The 20488-nt window shown below is 41.9% G+C and overlaps 1 protein-coding gene across 2 annotated transcripts in view; it reads left to right on the top strand.

Moving 5' to 3' along the window:
• Positions 1–20488, top strand: part of LOC145913187 (uncharacterized) — a 32460-nt gene that overhangs the window by 3859 nt on the left and 8113 nt on the right. For both annotated transcript variants that reach the window (XM_083000753.1, XM_083000752.1), the window contains exons 3-34: positions 4605–4867; positions 5185–5351; positions 8748–8955; positions 9220–9342; positions 9432–9515; positions 9685–9834; positions 11123–11281; positions 11586–11768; positions 11960–12073; positions 12379–12492; positions 12825–12912; positions 12972–13124; positions 13401–13504; positions 13656–13760; positions 13952–14039; positions 14583–14728; positions 14955–15068; positions 15297–15566; positions 15919–16094; positions 16285–16411; positions 16759–16886; positions 17017–17164; positions 17424–17595; positions 17865–18010; positions 18260–18380; positions 18492–18594; positions 18695–18817; positions 18998–19205; positions 19275–19330; positions 19444–19637; positions 19797–19932; positions 20132–20278. In XM_083000753.1, coding sequence (XP_082856879.1) covers positions 4605–4867; positions 5185–5351; positions 8748–8955; positions 9220–9342; positions 9432–9515; positions 9685–9834; positions 11123–11281; positions 11586–11768; positions 11960–12073; positions 12379–12492; positions 12825–12912; positions 12972–13124; positions 13401–13504; positions 13656–13760; positions 13952–14039; positions 14583–14728; positions 14955–15068; positions 15297–15566; positions 15919–16094; positions 16285–16411; positions 16759–16886; positions 17017–17164; positions 17424–17595; positions 17865–18010; positions 18260–18380; positions 18492–18594; positions 18695–18817; positions 18998–19205; positions 19275–19330; positions 19444–19637; positions 19797–19932; positions 20132–20278 — 4618 coding nt within the window. The remainder of the gene's footprint in view (positions 1–4604; positions 4868–5184; positions 5352–8747; positions 8956–9219; positions 9343–9431; positions 9516–9684; positions 9835–11122; positions 11282–11585; positions 11769–11959; positions 12074–12378; positions 12493–12824; positions 12913–12971; positions 13125–13400; positions 13505–13655; positions 13761–13951; positions 14040–14582; positions 14729–14954; positions 15069–15296; positions 15567–15918; positions 16095–16284; positions 16412–16758; positions 16887–17016; positions 17165–17423; positions 17596–17864; positions 18011–18259; positions 18381–18491; positions 18595–18694; positions 18818–18997; positions 19206–19274; positions 19331–19443; positions 19638–19796; positions 19933–20131; positions 20279–20488) is intronic.

The following is a 20488-nucleotide window of genomic DNA, read 5'->3' as shown; positions in this document are numbered from 1 at the left end:
GTTAAATCCACCTGCCTTGGTTGTCACGGCGTTGGTGAAATTTTACACCCGTATCAAATATAAAGTAAACAACCCGTAGATGTTAATATGCTGTTCGGATCCCTGTGTGAATGGCTTTACAATTACACGCACGCCGATTCCAGTGTAGTTTGTTTATAACATTGTGTACTGCTGGCCTGGATGTTTATTCTAACAGTTATCTGTCCAAAGTAAACAACGAACGTAATAAACAGCAGTCGAGCGACGGGTGTTCGGAAACAGTCGCGATTTTTTGTAAACAATCACAGTGAAAAGCGCCCCAAGAGTGGGCAAACATTTAAAAATGTTGGATTTGTTCGATACAGGCGAGGATTTGGTGCAGCGTTGAAGTCTGGTTGCTGCTGTTGACCTTATGTTCACACATCCTGATTAAAGCCCCATCCCGTGTAAATGTTATTTCCGCATGCGCGTGGGAACGTACACAAAGTTCCATCCGCCTCAACACATCGTTCTACTTTTTGCTCTTTTTCGTCGTTTCTGAGCTACTGGTTGCTGATGTATCAGTCGCGGTTTTTCAGTTCGGTTTTAAAAACGCAAATCAAGCAAACGCACTTATTTTGAAAACACAACTCTATAGACAAATTGATTGGTTTGTTAAGCTTTGATCTAAAAGAATTTGATTTCAGAGAAACTTTAGGGAATATTTAATATTTTTGTGTGGATGTGTCATGTAACAAGAAAATCACAAATTGTAAATCCCCATGTGTTTCCATCGTTTTACTGTGAAGTTGTTACATTTCGTATAACAAAAGCCACGTTAACGCAGCGGTTGCTTGATAAACCACACTATTGTCCGTTGAGTGTGTTTAAGGTCGGCACAAGTCCTTCCAACCGAGCGTAGCCCTCCCCATATAGCGGCACATGATACCGTGCAAACCAGGCACTCAATACCGGGCGTTCGGGCAGGCGTAACGTCTCATTTGTTGCACCCGTATCTGCAAGTCCTCCCCTGGTTGTAACTCTATCCTCGTGGCGAGATGCTTGCGCCTCCGGGCACCGACCTTGCACCAAGATCGACGTCTTAGCTCACAAATTAAAACGTTTCTTGGCCTGGAATTAAACGCGCCGCGGGGTTTCAATGCCCGCTCTCGGTGTGTCGTGTTGTACACTGCAATTAATGCTATGGGTTTCTGTACGTGTGGATGGCGTGAATTTTATAGTAGCCAAGAAGAATATAAAATACACGAAAATGGCTAGATTTGAATAGTTAAAATATGAGAACCATAAAAATAAAATGTTTGTTAATTTGCCTTCCGCACATTAAAGATTTACCTCGGCCAATTCGGTGTACTCAGTATGTTTAAGAGGTCGAACGACGGGAGTTTAAACGGTGTTCGTTGTGTGTTCAACTGCTTTTAAGCAAACCACCCAATGAGTACACAGAACCCAATCTCGCCGCCCAGCAAATGAACAAACAAACTGTCTTATGTCGTGAAACAAGCATCCGAACCGAGTGGCCGAAGCTTTTATCTGGTCCAACACGAGACCCTTAAGTCGGCGACGAACGACATAACGGCGTGACCACTTCACAACACGCTAACCTCGCTTATGCCAACAACGTGAGGAAAGAGTGCGGAGGGCTTTCTACGTTTCTCTGCTTTAAGTGTCCGCTCCAATTCCTCAGGCTGCACTGACTGCACATAGATTAATCTTGACCCAAATGGTGAAACGTGAAAGAGTTCTATGTGAATTAACGATTACATGTGTCGCCGTTGTTTGACCAATAGTTAAACATTCTTATGATGTGTATTGTTTTGTTACTTAGGCCCCCAAAGTGGAAATTTATGGATTAGATTTTTTGGTCATTTTTGGCCATCAGTAAATCAAAATGCTTTAAGTATCATCTTTCGATCAGCAATGGCGATCAAAGGCTGAATCATTTCAACCCATCAATCGCTTGTACCGAGATACACACTTTCAAGTATCAACTATCACTATCAATCGCAGCATTCCTCTTTAACTGTGTCGTCACACGTTCGTTTGTTACGCAGTAATCCTGTTTAAACCAAAGCGAACTTGGTTGGGTGGGCGAAGCGTGGGAAAGCGTAGTTGGGTTTGGTTTTGTTTGTTGCTGCTTCGTTGTGAGCTCGAGGTGGCCGCGCCCTGAAGATACTTCATGTTGCATGTTACACTTATGGATGCGCGTGCGTAAAATCCTGCCTTGTTTGTGAAGATTTTGCCCTCGTGGGCGATTGCGTCGTCCATGGGCCGTGTCTCCAGAGCTATGGCCAGTTAGATTAACCAACAATGTTTTTGAAAACGGTTTTTGATAGTTTTCAATATGAATCTGTATGAGTGCTACCCAATATTTTAAATTATTCGAACCAGGTTTTGCGAACAGTGCGTACCGTAAAATAAAACTTACTACGCTGGTGTTGCTTCACAAAATTCCCTACACCACGGATTTTGACTCAAACAAAACTGACCATTTCCGAGATTATACAAAACTTACAAAGTAATCCCCATACTTTTCGTGTCAAGCTCTCGGTAATTTGTAACTGTTCCCATGGTAATACCCCCACGTCCCGGATTAAAACTTACAAGTTCCTGACGTGTCTGAGTCAATAATCACCCCCCAAAAGTCTTAGCGCTTTGCAACTGTCATGGCGTACACCTGCAGTTACGTCACAGCTGGTGTATGTGAGGTTTCAATGGCTGTTGTGACGTACCACCCCCAGGCTCTTATGTCGCGCATTAATATTTATGACTGACAGGTCGGTTACAGACCGATTTGTCGACGATTTTTCGTAGCGTGTTTACGAGCGACCGCAATGTCGTAAATAACTGTTGAGTTGTTGGAAAAATCGTTACGTGATACAGGTGGCGTTGTTTGTATTTGACTGTGGTGGTTTTGGTGGCTGTAATTCACACTCGACAAGAAACTCATGTTTTTTATATCTTACAAACACCTTGTGCCTGGCCGTTCGTTACCTTCAATGAAAATATGGTTTAAGTTGTCGGCTGTTACTAATTCTCAATTATGTAAATGTTTGCATTTTTCACACGCCACGGAATTCAGTGCATTTTCAAACCCACTTGCAACGCTCATTGCAATGTGTATTGGTGTTTGACGTGGTTAGTATTGTCAGCTCGTCCCGTTCCAATTCCCATGGGGGACAATATAACACGACTCGGATACGCTATTTTCAAACAATGTGGAATCGACCATTAAGGGACCGCCGTTTTCTCGTGCCTTGCGTTTAAACGTCGTTATGGGAATCACTGGCTCGATCGATTAAATGCACTTGTTCGCTCCAAATCGATGCTAAATCGAGTGGAAGATATAAATGGTGGGAACTTGGGTACCGACGGTCGCAGGCAATTGGCCATGATACAGTCTGCAATTAATCGATCCAGTTATAAGTTCAACTTAAAGTCACGCTTCGGTAACTTTTCCCACGCCGTGACGTAGTGGTTGGATGACCCTAATTTTGTGGATATCCAAATTACCATCCTGTGATAACCCGTTATTCAGTGTCAATATACGGTCAATGTATTTTTTCGCCACCACCGCGGGAATTTTTCGATGTGCTACTGCACAGTTAACGTGTCGTATTTTGACATTGGCATCAGTAAAAGAATTATAACGCTTTAACTTTAAAAGTTTCAAACACCGAATACAAACACTTTTTGCCGGGTTCGTTTATGCAAAACGCCTGTAATCCAATTGATATTTTGTCCTGACGAAAGACACTACTACAATTTTATGCAGATAGTTTGCAAGGAAATGGGCAGCACAGCAGTTTCAGGCAATTCCCTCTTATCCTTGATAAAGACGTTCATTTACTGTTATTCGTGCTTTTTGTTTGTGACTTGTTCCAGATTCGACTGCACAAATTCGTCTTACCGATTATCTAATCCCAATTACGACGAACAACCAAAAATACGTGCGCCGAAAAACGACTTAACCCTAACCCTTGACCCCTGATTGTTGAGAGGTCGTGTGACGCTTCTGTTTTCGAGTGGGTCCATCCTGAGTAGTCGAAAATGTCAGGGCTCGGTGCCGTAATGGCCTCAGAACTGCCACTGATTCAACGAGTTGATGAAATCACAAGGGACATTGTCGTGTCACAATAGGATCAGTAGAGCGTTGCGAAGGGATCTTTTCTGGTTATTTACGCCTGGCGGAACCGGTGCCTTGCGGTTGCGAAACTATTCCTGTATTTTTCGTCGGCAGTGTGCGGGTTCGCCTTCCACTAATGTGTACCTACGCTACTCACGTGTCATTTCGGAATCACGTTCAAAAACTTTCCATGAACTCGCTCCCAGACAGAGCGTAAATTTACAAATATAATGTTGCTGTTGCTGTCAGGCATATAGCCTTCCTCAGGGTGAATTAAAGCAGTATATTCCAGCTACTTTCTATCAGTGTGACAAAGTTACTGCTTATATTTTAGGGTTTTTGTACGAAATAAACGAAACGATTTCGAAATACACAGCATTGAATTTTAACGGTACTCGAGACAGAGTCCGTGTTTATAATCCTCAGCCGTTCGACTTATCATCATACCTGTTCTATCTACACAACATCATACCAGGATTTTAAAACGTTTTTATTTTCACAGATGTCAGGAGGGTTTCGGTGGACAGCGTTGCGAGACGGTGGTAGAGAACCCATGTACTCCAATGTACTGCTCCCATGGGGGGACTTGCAATACCAAAACATTCAAAGGAACAATGCGCAGTTTCTGTACTTGCCCGCAAGGTTACACGGGAGATCGTTGCCAGGATTTCTTGGCATGCTCTAACGATCCTTGCGCCCATGGGGTTTGCGATCCCGCCAACAACTTGGACGGTTATTCCTGCTCATGTCACAGCGGTTACACAGGTTTGTAGTATGATAGAAATACGGTTTCCACATTTCAAGGGCAGTGTTGATGTGGAACAGTGTTTCCTAAACTTTTTTGTCCGGGAAACGCTTGATTTGACTGGAAACCCATCAATCGCAAGGAACGCATACTTTAAAAAATGAAATATCTTCCTGAAAAGTAGACAGAAAGACAACGCCATGTAGCTTGTCCGTAGCTGTTACGATGGAGAAAATATTTTTAGAAAAACGCAAATTCTCTTTTTTTGAGAAATTCGATCTAGTTTACCGTGTTTTGGTCTTCCTAAAAAATTTAATGTTTCAAACTTTTGTTTCAGGAAAACTCTGCGACAAAACCGACTACTGCCTTCCCGATTTGTGCAGTGGACACGGCCAGTGTACCTCACTGGACAACAGGTACATGTGCACGTGCGACAAAGGTTGGACCGGGACCAACTGTGCAGAAGATATCAACGAATGTGGAAGGAGCCCACGGATGTGCAAAGTAAGTGAGGTTTCTTGTTAAAACTTGATTTTCCTCAGTAGTTAACAAATGTATGATAAGTTTAAGGTTGTTAGTGTGAGTTTAAGCAAGTACACCATTCACCGCTTCGTGTGAAATTTATGGAAAAACATTGCTTTCTAAAAAACTCATGTGGTTAGTCACGGACAAAATTAAACTTATATTGCTCTTAGCAGCAATATAGGAAAACAAACGCAAAAGACCAACAAGAAGCTAGCACTCTTAAACCCTTTAAACGATTTTAAACACAAACCACTCGAATTACGTCAAGACCACCGTCATTCCGGTAAAATTAATTGCCGCTAAAATATCGGCCGGAGTGTGGGTGTGGGCACCATCCTCGCTTGATTAAAGTAATCATGGTCCCTACTGCGACGCCAGTGATAATTTTCTTCTGCCTTCAGCAGACCGCCGTAAGTACCTGAAGTCCCGCCTTTAATAACTGCCTCGCCGCGGTTAAATAACAGTTCGTGAATTCTGATTGCAGTTTCGTGGTGATTTGCTTTTTTGTCGGCAGTATTTTGCCGGTAAGGTAAAACCTCTTTTCCGGGCGTGGGGCTGGGGATTGTTTTGGGTTTTAGAAGAAGAATGAAGTAAGGCGACACTTTCCTTTGACTTTGTAAGATCGCTTTATTCGTTGCTACATCCTGTCTGTTTCATTGTGCGAGGCAAAATCGAAGCCCTGTTTAACTAATACGCTGCAAGCTGCAACTTAATTTTTTGTGTTAGTTGTTATGTTCATGTCTATTGAAACAACCTAAGAAATTAAATATCTTAAATATTTGTACATGTATTGTATTGTGGGCGATTCAGACTTATGTAAGATATGTATCTCAAATATTTTTCAGTCATTTTGCAATTTCAAGTCATTTATTAGTTGAAAAAAATCAATTTAGTTTGTCAATATACGTAAAACCACATCGAAAACAAAATGACGAGGGATAAAACACAAGGTTATCAACTCAGTCACCCACAGTACCGCTGTATTATAAACGACTCGAAGGCATCACGTACGCAAGCACAATTAAAGCCGGGTTAAAACCGATGCTACTCTGAGTTTGTATATAATTAGGTCATCCCCCATTCACCGCCTCCAACTCCTTCCTTTCGAGCGATGTCAGCGCCAACAACAACCTGCGATATTTGCATGTGAACACCGCTACCTTAGGGCATCACCTTTTGCCGATAAACGGCTGAAATCCGCCTTGGCGATAAAAGGCGGAGTTGAATTTCGCCTTTTATTTGACGAGGGCCGTCACACAAACACCTTTAACCCAATGCCAGGAGTATTGTTTTTTCGGCGTTACTGCAACAGACAAAGTGTTTCCTCCCAAAACTACAAATTGATATTGTTTTCCTAAGGGCTGTGTGTGGTACAGACAAGTATTCATTTTTACCCTAGGGAATTTCTGATCGTTCTGGTAAAAAGACAGCGCTTAATCGACCTTTTCCGCCTTGGATAACTCCTCAAAAAGCCGCCACTTAATTGGGGTCAAATAGCTCACATTATCGGCCGCTATGACATTAATATTTAATGCCGCTGTTACCCCTTTAATAATTCAGCTCATAACTTGTTATTTTTAACACCTGCGGTATGAGCGTTTACGACTACTGAGATTCCTGTACATTTAACAGGTATCATAATTTGTTTTGGTCAATTTTGTAATGTTGACTATATAGAATGTAGTTGTCGGGTATAACCATATAGAATGTAAGAGGTGCAAGACCGTATGTTTTTTTCCCATTAATAAACATATTCTTGTAGTTGTTCAACATACATGGGGTATTTTTTGTTCTGGTGTCGAACGTGACACCCTACATCAAATCTTTCAAGCCTGTAGACTTTATGCGACGGAATAACCACACACACACCTCCAGCTGCACCCGCATATTTTGCCGCAGGCATTTCGTATCCTTGCTCCCCTGAAACAACCACCTGGAAAACACAATACACGAACAATGAAGAAAGTGCAAGGCCCCGAATATTCATAACCCGTAATATAAATCCGCTTCTTCGAATGTGCGCGCCCTTAAAAATCCGCCGCCGACCGCGTTCCGCATGTTCGAAAAGCGATTTCGCCGCGCCGATTACTTATTGATGACGTATCCGCGCGCGCTTCGGGACGCACACACACGTGGTTTATGAACATTCGAACGCACAGCGTGGGAAAGCAGCGATTCGGCGAGCGCCGCTCGGATTAGACAAAGAGAGCTCGCGCGGCAGCTTCGAGATTTCTCGCTTTCTTGATTAAACCCTCGCTCCCGACACGCTCCGGTGCACACCTCGCATCGAGTTACTCGTAGATCGAACACTCGGTTGTCATGGCGGCCATTAACGTCACTCGAGTACGTGAGCAATGGAGCGTGACGCGGACAATTCAAACTCGAGTAATTTTAATATGGTCCGGAGGGTTCCATGTAACTCGAACCTGTTTGCTCAAGCGGGCAACCCGTTGTACGTCGGTTCCTGTCAACGGAATGAAAACAAACTACAGATGCATTCGTTCTGCCGGTAAAAAAAAACAAAATATAAACCTTCGTTTAAAACACCAGCAATATTTCATTTATTTGCATGATTGCAAGGTCGCCCCACTGTGCAGACCCTGCTTTGGCGATCACAGCTATAGGTTGCAATGCCTGTAAACCTAATACACCTTCGTTTAAAATGTATTTTTCTGATGTCAGCTTGTTAGAACGGTTAAGTCTCTGCAGAGACTAAAAAAGACATAGAGATGTTGCTGAAGGGGACGAATATGCCCAGGAAACAATGTGTGTCGGGGAACTCGTAAAGGTGGTTGCTAAGCTTTCAACGGAAAGGTGTTTTTTGCCTTCCCAGATGAGTGAAATCTTAAAACTTCGGCCGTTTTTTTTACTGCTGGGTTATCACCACATAAAGCCCAAAACCACCCACTACGTTTGTCGTTCCCGCCGTTTTCCCACCTGTGTTTACAATTCACAGAGGGTAGAGCTTGCATTGAAATGACGTTCATCCACTTCAGGTCCCACAGATGTCAATGATAAACCCGACTGCCTTTCCTCTAGGGTTAATGTTTTCGTGGGCACCGACCAGTTAACTGATATTGCTCTAAATTCATTCCCAATTTTTCCCACTTGGAACACCGTTGTTTTTATCGGAATTGGGAAACAGTGCCCAAGTTGCATTTCGTTGTAACGAACGAATCGGGTGTAACGTATTGAAACACGAGAATAGAAGTTATTTAGTTTTTGACAAGAACATGACTGCAAACAACAGTCTAATTATTACAACGTAAAGAAAGCGTGACATTTTGTATTACCAGCGTTTTTTTCTAAAATTTATGCTTTGTCTGCCTTATTTCTTACAAAAGTGCCTAAAATACGCCATTTTCTTGTTCACAGAACGGAGGTACATGTAAGAACACAGCTGGGTCGTATATATGTGTTTGTCCACCCGGGTTCAGCCAACCCGACTGCTCAACCTCCATCGGAAGCAGTAGACTGGGTGGAATCGGACGTTCGACCACTGGTACCTGCATTCCCGAACCTTGTCAGAACGGAGCTACTTGCACGGATCACACTTCTCACTATGAGTGCGTTTGTCTAGCAGGTGAGAGAAAAACAAGGAATACTGACTTAATTTAAGGGAGTATTTTTTATATTCGGACTTGTTCTTAAATGAGAATGTTCTGTGGGCGTTAAAAGTTACCAGTGTTAAAGAGGAGCAGATGCTGCTTTAGTCGAGTGAATTTGTTGCTTAAGTTTTGCGTTTGTGACATCACAAAGGCGACTAGGGCTAATTTACATACGAGTGCCTATCGAAGTTACCAAGAATAATTTCCTGCAGCAAACCCAAATCCATTCGGTTATTCAGGTTACACTGGGACAAACTGTGAAGTGAATATAGACGACTGTACAGGCGACGTTTGTGAAAATGGCGGTTCCTGTAGTGACGGCGTCAACACTTTTATGTGCCAATGTACGGCGGGTTGGACAGGTACGTACATAACCAGTTGACATGACATCCCTTGTGTTAATTTCGTATGACAACTGGAAGTTGGATGTTTGACGTGGTTTATGTTGTAGGTTCAACTTGCAATATGGACGTTGACGAGTGCGCGCTTGACCCGAACCTGTGCAAGAACGGCGCTACTTGCGTCAATACAGTTGGTAAGTATTGCTATGGTGTGATTTTGTTCTGACACTGCCTTGAAACCTGTGTCAAATTTGCTCACACCATTTGTGTTGCAACAAAATTGGGTGTTATGTTAAACGCAGAACCGCCTTTGTGGCAACTAAATATATTTGCCGTGTTGTAACCATTAATATTGATGCCCAGGGTCTTACTACTGTACTTGTGTCAACGGTTGGGCGGGTGACGATTGCTCGGAAAACGTGAATGACTGCGCAAGTCACTCTTGCTTTCACGGTGCCACGTGTCACGACGGGATTGGCATGTTCACATGTGAATGCCCGGTCGGAAAAGTTGGTGAGTATCACTATCTTCCGAGTCAACCGTGTCTTATTCTAATGCTTTAAATACGTATTCAAATATATCGCATTTAAATACGGTAGAAGGTTACACTTAAAAATATGCACCCGCAGGGTCTTGTTGCAATGATTTAATGGATCGGAAAATGTTGATGCAAAAATAGACACTGAGTATATCTTGATGGTTATGGGGTGTTTGCGTGTATTCGGCCATAAAACTGGAACTTGTTATACCACAAACTGTTTCTTCGTTTGATTATTAACACTGTGACAAAACGTACGGTTAAATAATACCAACAACCAATTTAAATCAAAACTAAATACTGTGAAAATCGCACGGCCGTGAGACCGGTACAAGCAATATATCAACCTCCCACATGTGAAATAGCGGCATGTTGTTTTCCCATTAATATTTTTGTACAATTCTCCGGTTCGCATGATTGTTAGACGACCTTGTTGTAGTTAGTTGATATAAAGTGGCCGCATGTTTGGTCTGGGTACAGGAAACGAGCAACATTGCTGTCACACGCGTCCAATTTATTGGAGTCAGCGTAGGAAATGGAGGCATTTCAGTAACTCGCAAATTTTGCAAATGGAAGAAAAATAGGAACACGAAAAGCAGTTAGTTCGCACTAGAGTTTTAAAGGCGCAAATAGTGTGTATTAGTGTACAGTGTATTAAAAAGTAAAAGCATTTTTTTGTGGTCTTGGCGCAATATTTCAACCCAAAGCATATTGCAACTGTGTCTGCATAATCCCGCGTCACTCCACACGTAGCATGAATAACGATGCACAATGTAAATCCCTCGATAGAGAAATTTCAAGTTGCCTTGGTTGCCAGGGCCCAAAATGCCTCCGCCCAAAGGGAAATGCGTGTTTTTATAAGTTCCTAAATACACTCACGTACACAGCGTGGTGCTCCCCGCTAGTTTAGGAAACAGAGACTTCCTCGATTGCTTCACATCACCAGTGTTTCCGCGCGTTTCCGTAATTGGCCAATCACGGGTCGCGAGTGTTTCCTATGGCAACCGCACTGTTCATTCACGTCAGAATCTTGTGCGTTTCTGGACCGTGTCGTGTGCATTTTGTTCATGCATGCAAATTGTAAGGGTTGTGAGTTTATCTGCCGCAAAAAAACTGTACACTAATCAACACCATACAAAAAGTCATTATACTTTTGCCGGTTCCGGTAAACCAGAAATTAACTGGAATTGGGAGCAGTGCACGTATTCCACTGGTTCACCAAGCCTGTATAACGCCAGGTAATCAAGTTATTCCATTTCACAGGCATCATTTGTCATGTGGACGACGAATGTGTTACTGCAAACCCGTGTGCACCTGGTTCGGTATGTCACACCAACCCTGTGAGTGGAGTTTCTTTTTGTAAATGTCCGGAAGGGTGGACTGGGGACAATTGCACAGAAGATAAGAATGAATGCCTCATAGGTCGGTAATATTGATGATTTATTCAGCTGTTTGGTGAATGCAAGATTAAATTAACTCTTGTTATTTTATTTTTTGTTTTCATGGTTTTGCCCTTTCCACCTTAAACTTAATGTAACGGTATTAATATGAACTCAATAGTAACGTTTTCGGAAAAATAAGTTGATATTCTTTGTTTACTGCTTCGAAGAAAGTATAGCCGACCTCTTTTGCTCGGTAACATTGTCCTATGCAGTACACCCATCAAATTTACCCCCAAATCGACACTTAATCAAACTTTAAAAATAATGAAAACTTTGTCCGACAGCCAACCCGTGTCATTTCGAGGGAACTTGCCACAATACACCGGGGTCATATGAGTGCATCTGTGCACTGGGGTATGAAGGAACTCACTGTGAAGTAAATATAAACGAATGTGAATCGGACCCATGTCAGAATGAGGCAACTTGTTTGGATCAGATTGGAAAGTTCACGTGTGTTTGTATGGCAGGTGAGGAACAGTTTTTCACACAATTTTTCATATTTCATGCGATTTCTTGAGGCATGTTGTGTATCGTGTTGTTAAAAAAGTTTACGATTTACAGTAAAACTGATTCGATTGTGAACGGGAGAATCGTTGTCCAGTTCCAGCGAAAATATCGAAATCTCCGATGTTTTTACATTTTACATGTTTTCTTGTAGGTTTTACTGGTGAACAATGTGAGTTCGAAGAGAACGAATGCGTATCCAATCCTTGCCTTAATGGAGGTTCTTGTGAAGATCGAGTCAACGCATATCTCTGTACCTGCCAAGTTGGTAAGTGACATGCCCACTTATATGAAGAAAATTGTTTGATTCCTGTAAAATTTTTTATGTGTTAACATAAACTGAGTTTAAATGTTGTCGTTTGATGGCAATTTGTCAGATACACATTCCATTAAGCATTCGGTACAATTCGACATTAATTATATTGAGGCAAATAACAGCAAAATTGAGACCAAGAATACAACGACCACTGGTACCATATTTTGAGTGTATTTGGTTGATAAATGATTTGGTTCAAGACCTCTCCGTATACTGCTACTTACATGATTGGTTAAATGGGACACTTTCCTCGACAGGTTTTACAGGGAAAGATTGCGAAACCAACATTGACGATTGTGCAGCGACACCATGTGTCCACCACTGGCAATGTATCGATGGAGTAAATGATTACACATGCGAATGTAAACCAGGTGAGAATGTAGGCTTACATGTGACAATGCACATGGATGTGTGATAAAACTATCTCAGGGGAAAGTATAAAATGACTTTCGTTTCTTAACAAGTTATGAGATAAGCAATGACTGCGGGGTTTTCAGGGCCACGGAAACCTATTTGTGAATCTGTTTATTCCTAGACCCCCAATCTTATTATGTCCCATCAATCGTAAGCGTGAAACGTATTCCGAAACACAAAATAAATAACACAACAAGCTTGCGAAATCAAGCTAACTTTTTTATCATCGCCACGGATCCCAGTTTGGAAAACTTGAAATCAGACGAATTTACAAACTTTCCATCTCCAGGTTTTACCGGTAAGAACTGTGACGTCAACATTGACGACTGCGCATCTAGCCCGTGCCACTACGGTACCTGCGTCGACGGCATCAACCAGTAAGTTGGCAAATGATTATGACGTAAGAGTGCACGTCATAAACGTCCTTGTTACGTAGGTTCTCGTGCGATTGTGAGGACGGATATTGGGGTACGTTGTGTGAGAAGATGGTTGATGAGTGCGACCCAAATCCTTGTCAGAACGAAGGACAGTGTGTGGATTTAACCGGGAGTTACCTCTGCAATTGCCAGCAGGGAACAAGTGGAGACAAGTAGGTGTTCTTAGATCCACTGTGAGAATCAACGGATAGGTTTCGGAATAATTAAACCTTACCATAAGCATGTTACAAACTCTTTTAATCTAAATATGGTTTGGTTTCCAATACACATTTCCAAGGTCATTCTCGTTTACAATTCATAACACGCGTATCCTAAAATGTTTGGTAATTACTATTAGACAGGAATCCCATCTGTACGTTCATGACTACATTTTAGTTTAATATCAAACAATTCCGTGTTTAACCCTACCCCCTGCTACATCTTTACAGTTGCCAAATTAACAATGACGAATGTGCTTCTAATCCGTGTCAGCACGGTACATGTGTGGATGGAATTAATCAATATTCATGTTCCTGTGATTCCGGATACAATGGTGGGTGATATTGTAAACTTAACATTGGTTTGCTTGTTTTTCTTACCAAACGATTCGTATATATTAAAACGACAACGGCATTTCTGTGGTTTGTGCTTTTGTGGTTGTGGAATTATTATTGTAACAAATAAACTTGTTTTTTTCATGTAAGGAATCCATTGTGAAGCGGAAATAAACGAGTGTTTATCAGAACCTTGTCAGAATGGTGGGACATGTGAAGATCGGCAAGATGGCTTCAGATGCCACTGCCCACCCGGTAACAACCTGATACATTTTAAACATATGGTGTAAAGCAAGTGTAACAATGCGTTTGTATTTACATTGATGATGTAACAATGGTGTTTGTGTGGTAACAACATTTACTTGTTGTTTAGAATTACTCGTATTGTGTACAGGCTTCAAACTATCATTGACAGCCCAATATAACAAATATTAACGTGATTTCAGGTTACAATGACCCAACATGCTACTCGGATATTGACGAATGCGCCGGAAACCCTTGTATATATGGAGTCTGTCACGACCAAATCAACCAGTGAGTGAAATATACATGATTTTATTGTTGGCCGAAAAGCCGGCGGAACTGGTGTTTATATATTGCCAAGGACAATTAGGTTGCACTGCGTTGTGAAGCGCTGTGAATAATTCTCAGCAGTTTAAAAGTAAATTTTTGTGGGTATTGTGACTTTTATTACGAAAGTTGTAATAATTCAATTCTTGATATTGAAAACAAACCTGAAAGTTGGTGGTTTGTTGAGAGTCAGTGCGTCTTAAAGCATGTTGTAACCTTTGACCTATGGTTAAACTGGGCATCGTGAGAATGAAACGTGTTCCATTTAACCTTATCGTGTAACTGATAAAGTACAAGCTAAAACACAAGTCACACACGAACATACAACAATATACTCCCTGTAAATTAACCTCTGCGTTCACGCGCTTTCCTTATCACCTTTTATCCAAGAAACAACGAACGCTCTATTACTTAAAGTTATTCTTTCCGACGTCACAAACAACATTGTTAAAATTTTCCTACTATTGGTGACGTCACAACCTAATTATGTCACGCTTATGTACGTAGGTACACGTGTTCGTGTTACGATGGATACGAAGGTACAAACTGTGAGCACGATATCAACGAGTGCGCGTCCGCTCCCTGCCAGAACGACGGCCTATGTCGCAACGAAGTTAACCGCTATTCGTGCTCGTGCAGACCCGGCTACACAGGTGAGTGCGCCAATCGGTGTGAAACGTGTGCGGAAACTTGTCACCCTTACTTTGGAACTCAAAATGACGTGACGTAACGGGATGTGTCAATTCCAGCTCCTGCTAATTCGTATACTTCCCATTTAAACTTGTATTGTTGTCACATGGAAATGCTGGCAATAATAACTGCCCACGTGCGCCCACTTGCGGATAATCTCGCTTTAACATCTTGTTTTTTCACTTTCAGGTTTAAACTGTCAGACTGACATCGATGAGTGTTCACCCAACCCTTGTCTCAACGATGCCACGTGTCACGATCTGATTGGTCGATACATGTGCTCGTGTCAGGCAGGATTCACAGGTAAGCAGATTGTTTCATGTAAAAAGTGTGGAAGATGACATTTTGTTTTTTACTGGATAATATCTGGTTTTCAAGGCAATAAAATGCACTGTTTTATTTGGCGCGTTCAATCGTTTTTTTGTACGCACGTTTTTTTTTTGTTTCAGACTCGTGCTGGTCAAGTGTAGATTATTACAAAGCTCAGTCAAATTAACATTTGTTCACTGAACCACATACCTATGTACGCAGGCGTAAATTGCGAGACAGCACTGACTCCTTGCAACCCATCCCCGTGTCTCAACGAGGGTATTTGTCGAACGCACGATGACTACCTCGGTTATACTTGTACATGTGCCGATGGCTACCAAGGACCCAAGTGCGGGCAGGATATCAACGAGTGTGTCAAGTCACCGTGTCTTAACGGGATTTGCGTCAACCTTTACCCTGGGTATGCGTGCAACTGTTCGCCTGGCTACGACGGAATCAACTGCGAAAATGACATCGACGATTGCGTCACCAGTAAGTCTTTATTTAAACAATGACGTAACATAACCTGACTTTAAATAGTGAAAAATTGAGATCTAAACTATAGACAGCAGATGATGCCCTAGTGACCACTGTCTACCGTCCGTTATGGCAATTTGCACACAAGCACTTATCCCTAATCCATTTAGTGTTATCGTTTTTCAGACGCTTTTTAAATCGTTTTATTATTGTGTTTACTGTAACCAAGGAAATGATGAGCCCCACGGGGCGAAAAATATTCCTAACAACAGCCAGGTTGATCCTGTTGTTAAAAGCTGGTGCTTTGTGTTGATATTCACACAACCTGATGACGTTATGATGTAATAAACCCTCTGTCTCTCCACAGACCCTTGTATGAACGCCGGCACGTGTATTGATGACGTCAACCACTTCAGATGTTTGTGTGTGAGGGGTTTCACGGGTGCCACGTGCGAACATGACATCGACGAGTGTGCCAACATGCCATGTGAAAACGGTGCCACGTGCCAGGACTTTGTGAACAGCTTTACGTGCACATGCAAGGTGAATAAAAGTTTCATTGAAAATTTACCAGTGGTTGAAAAAAAAATTTTTTTTTGTCCTAATATAATAAAAGTAGCATCCGAAAACAATTTAAAGGTACAACCGAAGCGGTTTCAAGTTAAAAATACTCAAAATTTGCATCTAAAAGTATTGCTTCAAGCAAACGTGGTAATGTTTATCATAAACACAGGCTGGTTTCACCGGTGACAACTGCAACATCGACATTAACGAGTGTGATTACGCAACTTGTGTGAATGGTGGGAGTTGCGTTGATGGAATCAATTCTTATACCTGCAATTGTTCACCAGGTTTCACAGGTTGGTGATGGATTGTGACGTGTTAGTTACATACGTAATGTAGACAGCAAAAGCAAACGCGGTAGCAATTCCGTGTTTTTTTCGGAACAAATAACTTTTTCATTAATAAGAATAATGTGCACACAAAAATACGACTGATTGTGATGAAACAACTCACTATAAACCGTCATTGGCTCTGTTGCTTTTAATAAATATGAATATGATTATTTGTACAAACTTATTTGGTTGCCAGTTTGTCACTATGCAGTGTTTACAACAAATAATAACTTAACTCACCTGCCAGAGCTTCTGTATCAACAACTAAATATGCATTGTTTAAGCTTTTGATGTCGTTTATTTCGTAACAGGCACCAACTGTGCCGTCGACATTGACGAGTGCGCATCGGCTCCCTGCCAGAATCAAGCTACGTGCAGTCACGTGATCAACGGCTTCCGTTGTCACTGCCTGCCCGGTTACCAAGGCAACACTTGCGCCGTAAGTCCGCTGTAGCGATTTCATGATTTCTGTTTTCAATTAAGTCAAGACATCGCCGTATGACGTCACAGGGCATTAACTTATGTTTTCTATGGTCAAATGTTGGTTTTAAGACCGTTGTTTTCCATAGGAACTGATCGACCGTTGCCAACCCAACCCCTGTCAAAACGGAGCAAGTTGCACTCAATCGGGCACCTCCTTCTCATGCATCTGCACGCCTGGATACACAGGAATATACTGCGATATACCGAGTGTATCGTGCGAGATCGCCGAACAAAGTAAGTTCACTGAACAGGTTTGAGGTGATGTTCATACAGTCGGTCACCTACAGGTGGTTTTTAACAAAAATCCGTGATACTAGATAAAAAAATTATGCGTTTTTAGCAGCTGTGAAAAAGCCATTTGTCGTTTAAACCATATCAATACCATCATTTCCAATTAAAAAAAAATTTTTACAATATGTAATTTAAAATTTTGGTGTAAAAATGCAGTATATTGTGTTGCGACATTACTGCAACCATATATCCCATATTTCAGATGTTGCACCCGAATCGGTGTGTAGCAACGGTGGAAGCTGCATTGACAGTGGGGTCACTCACTACTGCGCATGCGCACCTGGCTACTCCGGTAGTTACTGTGACACTGATATCGACGAATGCGAATCTCAACCCTGTCTCAATGATGGAACTTGCAACGACTTCATTGGAAGGTGAGTGTTCTTGTCGTCAGGCTTTGCCGAAAGCACACTCTAATGAAAATCTATTTATTTAGAAAGTTTTGTGTTCCAAGAAGTGTATATTCTTGATGTAGTGTCTTAATACTGGCTGGATATAAGATATCCAGCATGCTTGGTTTCAATATAGCAACCTTTAAACATCTGGAAGTTCTGAATACGGCCTTCTGAAACCACTATTTTTAGAAAACTTGACTTAAGTTACCATTTCAAACAATACGATTTCTATAAACCTTTTCCAACAGCTACACGTGTTCCTGTCCCCTTGGATTCCAAGGTTCCAACTGCCAGGTTAACATCAACGAGTGTTCATCCAACCCCTGTTTGAACGGAGGAACCTGTATAGATTTGGTGAACGGTTTCACGTGCAGTTGTGTCGTGGGAAGCACAGGTGAGGTGGCATTATATTATATTAAGTTTACCGCCAAGCTTCACTTCCTACTGCTGTGCCAATGTACGTTTAAAAAGACTTATAATTCTGTGCTACTGTGGCTGTCAGATATGCTGATGAAGATTTTTGTAAGCAGTGGAATTTTATGGCACATGTCATTGTCTAAATACAGCGAAAGGTTCTTTGATTGTGGCAGAATTTAGCCCCAAGGTAAGAAATGTCTCAAAACGATGTATGATTTCTATCCAGGTACGAGGTGCGAGGTGGACCGGAACGATTGTGCGAGTTCTCCTTGTCAAAATGGCGGGAACTGCGTCGACCAACTTGGCGGATTCGTCTGTGAATGTTTACCCGGATTTACCGGATCCAGGTACGGTTGACACGAATCCTACTCTCCTTTATACATTATTAGGAATTTCTTGAAAAAACGACTGAAGGATCTCCTTTAATAGCACTAAAATTGTTTTTTGTGTCGTCACAGTTGCGAAGGTGACGTTAACGAATGTCTATCGGATCCTTGCAATGCCGAAGGCACGCTTGACTGCGTCCAGGCCGTCAACTCATTTTCGTGCAACTGCGTAGAGGTAGGTTTCCCTCTCCACCTCTCATTGGTCAAACTAATCACGTGTTTACCCTTACCCACCACTTATTGGTCAAATTAATCACGTGCCTTCCCGTTGCCAGGGCTACACGGGCGAGCTGTGCGACCAGAAGTTATCGAATTGTGCCAATCACCCATGCATGAACGGAGCCACGTGTACGGATAACCCGCTCGAACCTACGGGGTACAGATGCCACTGTCTGCCGGTATGTGATTTTTTTCTTTTATGACGTAAGCCTTGCTGGGATACAAACTAGCCAAGTGTTTTGGGCAAAATGTGAAAATTTTGTTGGAAAACTTTATACCTGATATTAAGTTACAACAAGCGAATTACGATTTTTTCATGTAACCGCAAACTTCATGCAAATGTATTTGTCGACACGCAGGGTTTCCTGGGAAAGGATTGTGGCCACTCGATGTCAATGTGCAGTGGTGGCCTGGTGTGTTACAACGGTGGAACTTGCGTGAATCGCGCCACCGCTGATGATTATTGTCTTTGCCCGGAAGATTTCGGGGGTGAAGCTTGTATCTACAGAATACCCGGCCTCCCTTCTGGACCAGGCAGTAACAATGTGAAGGTTCCGAGCTATATTGGTGAGTAGGAAGTAATTTAAGGGAAAAAAGTTTACAAAATTTAAACTCTTACCTGTACTTTGTGTTCAGAAAAAATTTGTGAACAGCCGTTCTGTGCATCCCTACGCGGCAACAAGAAATGTGACGTAAGTACCAGTGACGTAATACTCATTCCCATGACGCAACAATCATAAAACCTTTATGTGAAAAGTTCAAAACCCTAAACTTTGATCTAACAAAAACCTTTGTGACGTCACAGCAACAATGCAACACTTTCGAATGCGAATACGACGGAGGTGATTGTTCATACGGAGTGAAGAACCCGTGGCCAAATTGTCCAGCAGCCCTGCAATGTCAGGAGTTGTTCCGCAACGGAATGTGTGATCAACAGTGTAACAGCGAACAATGTTTGTACGATGGATACGATTGTGAAAAACCGCGAGACGCTTGCCCGTAAGTATTGTGACGTAACAACTGATATTTTTATGTCAGAATGAAAGTAGTATTTTTCCCCGTTGACAACACTTACGACATTTAATACTAAAAACTGTTGGGTTTTGTTCTATTAACAAAGTTTAGTCACTTAATCGGTCATTAATTCTTCGCATGCAGAGAAAGCTACAGTGACTACTGCAAAGACAATTATAACAACGGGCATTGTGACGTTGGGTGCAACACATTCTCCTGTGGATACGACGGACTCGATTGTGAGAAAGATTTTCCACCTCAAAACGCCGAGGGACTCCTGGTAAAAACCTACATTCCAACTTTATTAAAATCTTTACACTGCCAAAAAAGCCAAATAGTTTTGTGTTTAATTAGTTACAACTATTCTGTACAAGGCTTATAACACGTTTATTAAAACAAGTCGTATGTTGCTTCAAACGGCTTTGTAACAAGTGGAATATCTATCTATATGTATAATGACATTATGACGTAAACCACAGGTGGTGACAGTGATGATAACACCTGATGTGTTCATGACCGTGAAAGCAAATTTCCTTCGTGTACTTGGAATCGTGCTCCACTGTATAGTGGAACTACAGACTGACGAAAACGGAGAACCTAAAATTGATCCCGTCTATGCTCAAGATGTAAGTATGATTGTTGACCGATGTGTAGTGTGCGTGACGTCATCTGTGAAGTGACGTCATTGAACACGGTAGACCTATTACATTTATTTGGGTTTTGAGTGCCAATGGTGTCTGTATCAAAAGGCTAAGTGATTTTACGATTAAAAGTATCGTTTTTGTCGACTTTCGGTTTAAGCAACATGCCGAGCCATACAGTTACAATGTTATCAA

The sequence above is a fragment of the Ascidia mentula genome, chromosome 9 (genome assembly GCF_947561715.1).
Source record: "Ascidia mentula chromosome 9, kaAscMent1.1, whole genome shotgun sequence".
Classification (NCBI taxonomy): domain Eukaryota; kingdom Metazoa; phylum Chordata; class Ascidiacea; order Phlebobranchia; family Ascidiidae; genus Ascidia; species Ascidia mentula.
This window is presented reverse-complemented; position numbering and strand designations above follow the sequence as displayed.